Source organism: Meleagris gallopavo, chromosome 17 (assembly GCF_000146605.3).
Source record: "Meleagris gallopavo isolate NT-WF06-2002-E0010 breed Aviagen turkey brand Nicholas breeding stock chromosome 17, Turkey_5.1, whole genome shotgun sequence".
NCBI classification, from domain to species: domain Eukaryota; kingdom Metazoa; phylum Chordata; class Aves; order Galliformes; family Phasianidae; genus Meleagris; species Meleagris gallopavo.
In genome coordinates this window covers 7,749,925-7,755,617 of record NC_015027.2, presented here as the reverse complement: position 1 = coordinate 7,755,617, position 5,693 = coordinate 7,749,925, and the positions used below count along the sequence as shown (strand labels likewise).

The window sequence follows — 5,693 nt, the reverse complement described above, 5'->3', positions numbered from 1 at the left end:
AAAAAAAAAAACAAAACCTAAATCTACATCCTACACTTTTTTTAAAGCAGGCTGTAGACACTCACCTATGCTGTGGCATCCATCTGCATCTCACGTGGATGTAGCTGTACATAGGGCATGCACATCCCCCAGCTGCTTTGGTTCCACATTTCACTCCTCTTGCTGCATTGAGGCTCTGTAGCAGTAGGTGAATGTCAGTGAAAGTAAGGTGGTCAGTCCTCTCTCAAACAACTGCTTGTGCCTTAAGGTAGGGAAGCTTTTAAGGTTTAAAACACTTTATTAAAAATATAATTTAAAGACTTTGTTAGGAAACAGAGCAGCCTATGTACAGCAGTGCTTTAAAAGTCCATGTAACTTGACTAGTTATAAAAATAATGCTCTTCTGTTGGCATCAGCGTTGAATGGGGAGGGATGAACCTGGGAGACTCGGAGTTTCTGGAGCACTGAGGAGGCGGCAGGGTGAGAAGGAGATACAGATCTCAGCTTCACGAGATGTTTTGTTTGTCAGTGAGGGATCCAGGGCTGCCGCAGTGGGCGATCTGCATGCATTCTTTTCTGCCTTGCAAATGAAATCTCTGACAGGTTCTGAAATTGCTCAATTGGCTCAGTTTCAGTGTTAATAGTAAAGCAGTTAAATTGCAGCAAGTGCTGGTCAGAGGATAATATTCCCATGGCTTCGTTGTGAGACATAGCAGTGATGGTAGTATATTGCAAAGGTGATTTACCCTTTGGTACATCAGAAATGAAGGGAATTAGGAGAATCATTTGCTTTATGGATTGGTTTTTCTAGAGGTGAGACATGATGGGGCATGGCTTAATAGCAAAGCAAGGACTGCCTTTAGCCAGTGCCATTTTGGTTGCTTTTCTGTAAGCTCTAAGCAGTTGGTCAAGCTAGAAATAACTGCAGATCTTGCTAAAGCCAGGATCCAGAGTAGTCTGGCTACTCTGTCTGGATCTAGACAACATTACTTAGAAAATAATTAAAATTCATCTGAAGGCCAAGATTTCAACAAGTCAATGACTTACTGACAAAATTTGTTGTTAAGAATGTAGACTCATTACTCACCTCTCTCTGTTTACAACAGTGCAGGCAGATGGTCTGGTTTGAGTTTGCTTTAATTGTCTGTGCTCAAATAGTTGCTATGCTTTTTTGTTTGTGCAGTTGAAATACCAAGGGTTGCATGGGAGGTGAAGTTATGGGGGGGGTAAGGAGGGCTCTACTAGTGCCTACCTAGTTTAACTTCGCTGTCAGAAATACTCATACAATACTGTCTGCATCCATAGGAAAGTAACATTCACGAGCTTTCAGAAAACAGAAGTTGTTGGTTTTTTGAGAAGTGCATTGTGAGTTGTTTATACTTTTAACATTAGATTCCTTTGGCCATCCTAAGCAGGGCAAGGTTACAGGGTAATGGCAAAGGACCTCTTGTGTCCAGATAAATGGGTTCCGTTCTCTCCTCCAGAAGCTCCCAACTAGTCATGCAGTTTCATTCTTGTCGTCTTTAGGGAACATTTGAGACTATTTGTGATAAACAGAATTAGAGCATGTACTCAGGCTAAGAAAGAAAAGTGTTTTGCAACTGCATCAACACTTTTCAGCAGTCTTGGTGTTTGCCTGTCCGGAAGAAGCTCATGCCTACAAAATAAGTCTTCTAATTATACATCCTTTGCGTTTTGAAGAAAGTTATGACGTTTCAAAAGCGATGCGGTGTTTCTTCAACTGCTATCTTCTTCTGTCTTCCCAAACTACTTCTCTTCTGCAGGCAATGAGGAGGAAGAACAGGCATAGATGAGGACTCCTACTACAGGGAGATGTGTCATCAAGGAGCGAAGCAGCAACTTCACATTGCCCCATAGGAGGTTTAGACTTTAGGTGACCAGTAGGCAGAGTAGAATAAGCCTTCAGCTCGTGGTTTCCATTATGTCTTCAAAGTAGAGACCATGCTTGGCAGCAAACTAGTGCTATGGTGCACTGATTTCATCTGCCATTCTTTGGGAAAAGTAGGGCTCATCTGGATGGGAAAACCAAGAGATAGAACACCAAGTTTTGCTTTCTTCCCTTTCTAAACCCACCCTGGAAGCCCAAATGTAATTGTATACAGACATTTCCTATAGTTACTCAATTACTTCACATTGCTGAGCCCCAGTAATTAGAAGAAGCTTATCATGGCAACAGCCTGAAAGAAACCAATTCTGTTCTTAACCGAGGCTCTCCAGCAGCAGTGGAAGATGTATGATTCTGAATATAGTTATCTTCTGTGATTTGGACTAGTACAGAGATGTTGTGATGGCATTTCATGCTAATATCCAGCTGATTTCCCCAGCTTCCTTTTATCAGAGTAGGCAGAGATGCATTTTCCTTCCTTGGAAACTCCCTGCACAACATTCATTGTGAATTCAACTTTCTGTTCTTTGTGTCCTCTTTTCAGCAGGCTGTTTCGAACATCCTGCAGGAGGGAGAGCAGAAAAAAAATGGAGTGAATGGGGCAGAGACCTGAGGTCTTAGTATCGCCATATGTGGAAATGATGTATATGCAAGGTCAGGGCAAGAGAGCACGATTAAAGGAAGAAGGAGGTTAAGCTAGAAGCAAAATGCAGATTATTCAGCAGAGTTACAGAAGCAATCTCCTTCCCATCAAAAGGAGATGATGAAGGGAAGATCCAGCCAAGGCTGCTCACCTCACTGAAGTGTTTCTCAAACAGGATGACGTCTTTGTTGGTATGCATGATGGGAGATGAAATGGCACGTTCCAAGTCATAACCAAACCACAGCTTGTTTACAATGGCCTGCAATGAAACAAATTGCATGCTAACTGAAGATACTGAATAAGAACCTGAACCACATGTTGCCTTCAAATCCCTCCAATGGGATTGTGCAAAGCTGGACTGTAAGAAGTCACTCCAGCCTAAGCATCCTTTCAGGGTAACCAACAGGAGATGTCCAGGGCAAAAAAGGATGAGCGCGTAATGATAGTCCCCATAATGCTTCCCCTGTTAAAGAGATGCCCTTCAACTTAATAACAATAATGGATTCTGAATGCCTTTCTACTGATGGTTGTTCTTTCTATTTTCATATTCTATAGAAAAAGTCCTGTACAGAGAAGTTCTGCAGCAAAATTGTATGTTATGTTTGCAAGTTTTCTGAACCAGATAATCTTTTGTTCTATCTCTGGTATTGAATCCTTTCTTCACTTCTCCAAGTCACTAGCTTTTCAGATTTCTCATGTATCCTTCACCATCATCATCTCCATCCTGAAGAGTCCTAGCCTATTTTAATCACTACAGCCCTAAGGCTGTTTCATATCCCTTCCCCATAGTTGTGCTCCATTTAGATGCAGTGCAGTTCCACCACTATCCACTGGCACCTCACAAAAGCTGCTTTTCTAGATTGGTTGGGAGTATGTTATACTGTGTAATAACCATCTCAGATCTTTACTGGACATCACTAGTGAGCTACCCCTTGCTCTAACCTGCGACCTGCAGCTGTTAGAGACTTCTAAACTGAAAATAGAACAAAGCACCAAGGAGTCAAAACCCAAGAAGAACTGACTATGCTGGAAGTCTGAAAGGGCTGAAAGATCTGGTAACTGCTGTGGGTTCCCCTACCTCCCCCATTCCTGTTCCCTCCTGCTGGAATTACAGTTCAACAGAGAAAAGCTAATGGTAAGAAGGGGAGGATGGACTATTTGTAGCTGGCCCTCTTCACTACTGCCCACTTAACAGTACTAGCAGCAGCAAATGTTTCTTTTGTTTAGCTTTCAGCCTGATTGGTGCAAGGTGTTTCTGTGCAGTACCTCTTCACTCACCATAGCAGTAGCACTGATAATCCAGCCCCCACCAGCCCCTCCAATCACCAGCATGTCTCCTGACTTGGAGATGAGGATAGAAGGCACCATTGCTGAGGGAGGCCTCTCTCCTAGGGCAAAGGCAGAAAGTATTATACCTCCTATGTGGGCATTAGGACACACAGATTCATTTCTCTCAGCTGTTTATTCTTCATGGAGAACCACCATCAGTCCTCAAAAGGCCCAAGTTTTCCAGACATCTAGCTTGCTTGTGCTGAGACCTCACTTCACAAGAAACTGGCCCTTTACATTAGAGGCTAAACAGGAAGGACAGAGCACCATGCTCAAATAATCAAGACTTGCTGCAGGTCATTCAACCCAGATAAGGATCAGTTAGCTGCAATCCTGCCCTTGGAGTGCTGATGTCCTCTTTCTTGGCAAACCCAAGGCAGCTTGCATCAGGAACAGCTTATTTCACAAACCAGTGATAAGTGGTAGCTTTACTTCTTCTCTTCCCTACCCATTCATCATTAGCTTCTGCATTTTTTTCTTTAAATCCCTGATTTCCCAAGTCAGAAACCAAAACTTCTGTGTTTCCATGTAAGTGCCGATGTGAACAGACAATACAAGACTTTATCCTGTCTTAGTCTGAGATAAACTTGCTCTCATCTAGACTTTGAAAAGTAAAGATTGCCTACAGTTTGTAAATAGCCCCTGTCCATTTGTACATAGCCTGATTCTCCATCTTCTGGCCTTGTTGTCTATTTTGAGGTTGAGAATGCTTACCTGCATTAATACTTGTGGCTGCTGTGCAGAAATCAGCAAGTTCATTATTCAAAATGATCCCAGTCTGGTTGGAATAAACGAAGGAGCCAAACCTGCAGGGAGGAAGAAAGCATCCTTTAAGTAACCAGTGCTCTTCTACTGTGGATGACATTAGCTTAATGTGGCACCCTGCTGGGTTATCCCTTGCCTTCTGCCAACCTGCAGCCATTCCAACCAAGGTTTCCAAAAGATATTTGCTGTGCTGTGCCAGAGTCAGAAATAAGATCTCTGTAACAAGTGCACGGGGGAATCTGCTCAACCCACAGAACCTCAGCAGAGCTCCAGAAGTTGTTACATGTTTTTCTGTGGTGTTTCTTTGGGCTGATTCTCAAAGGCCTTTGCCTATGTTAGTGAAATACCAACCCCCTGGTACTCACGGATAGTTGATGGTGCTGGTGGCAGACACAGCACTGCCATCTGCAGCGAGCACAGAGATGTGGCTTGTGCCTCTACTTTCGTAGTTGTGGCTGTGGACGAACTTCCAAAAGCTATAATGGTCAGGTGGATGGTCACCACGGGCATCAATTTGGCTTCTGACACGCTCAGCAATCTTGTCAGATAGCATGATTGGCACAATTGCCTGTAATCACAGCAAGAGCCTATACCATCAACATGCTTTAGCAATAAAGCAGGGGGAATTAAGGAAAAAGAGGGGGACATTCAAAGTGTTGGCATTTGTCTTCCTGGGAATGGCTGAACACCTGCCTGCAGTAGGAAGTAGCAAATGCATTCCTTGTTTTGCTTTACCACGTAAACTGTCTCTACTTCAACTCACGAGTTCTTGTACTTTCATATTTCTGACTCTCCCCCATCGCACCTGGATTAGGGTGGCTGAGTGGTGCTGAGCTGGCTGCAAGGGTTAAAGCACAACACTTGGCCAGCTGATCAGTGTTTCTATTGAGTAGCAATTCCAAATAGTTTTTTTCCTTCTCTGGCTGCAAGGCTGAAGGGTGTCAGTGCATCACCTGGTGCTGTAGCATTGTGCTGGCAGGCAGGACAGCCAGGACAATAGGTAGCCTCCATGAGGGCTTAGCACATATGCTAGAATATGTCTGGGAGAATGCAGGTAAGGAAAGGGAAAGG

General features: G+C 43.6%; 2 protein-coding genes across 2 annotated transcripts in view; one reads left to right on the top strand and one right to left on the bottom strand.

Annotated features, from left to right (window-relative positions):
• Positions 1 to 257: 257 nt before the first annotated feature.
• On the bottom strand, positions 258 to 5,209 carry LOC104913556 (glutathione hydrolase 5 proenzyme-like). The gene is made up of 5 exons (XM_010720305.3): positions 4,988 to 5,209; positions 4,572 to 4,663; positions 3,807 to 3,916; positions 2,680 to 2,787; positions 258 to 2,447 (listed from the first exon to the last, which is right to left on the bottom strand). The coding sequence occupies exons 1-5, from the start codon at positions 5,173 to 5,175 to the stop codon at positions 2,301 to 2,303; spliced, it is 645 nt and encodes a 214-aa protein (XP_010718607.1). The 5' UTR covers positions 5,176 to 5,209; the 3' UTR covers positions 258 to 2,300.
• Positions 5,210 to 5,334: 125 nt separating this feature from the next.
• LOC100546423 (glutathione hydrolase 1 proenzyme) overlaps positions 5,335 to 5,693 on the top strand; it is a 7,729-nt gene continuing 7,370 nt past the window's right edge. Inside the window, exon 1 of the mRNA XM_010720304.2 lies at positions 5,335 to 5,360. Within this exon, the coding sequence (XP_010718606.2) occupies positions 5,335 to 5,360 (26 nt within the window). The remainder of the gene's footprint in view (positions 5,361 to 5,693) is intronic.

Excerpts from the sequence above, each read along its gene's own strand:
- LOC104913556 (XM_010720305.3), bottom strand. The coding sequence starts at position 5,175 with ATGCTATCTGACAAGATTGCTGAGCGTGTCAGAAGCCAAATTGATGCC. Across the intron at positions 4,664-4,987 it reads ACCAGCACCATCAACTATCC|GTTTGGCTCCTTCGTTTATT; the intron begins GTGAGTACCAGG and ends TCCTCCCTGCAG. Across the intron at positions 3,917-4,571 it reads AGCCACAAGTATTAATGCAG|GAGAGAGGCCTCCCTCAGCA; the intron begins GTAAGCATTCTC and ends CCTTTGCCCTAG.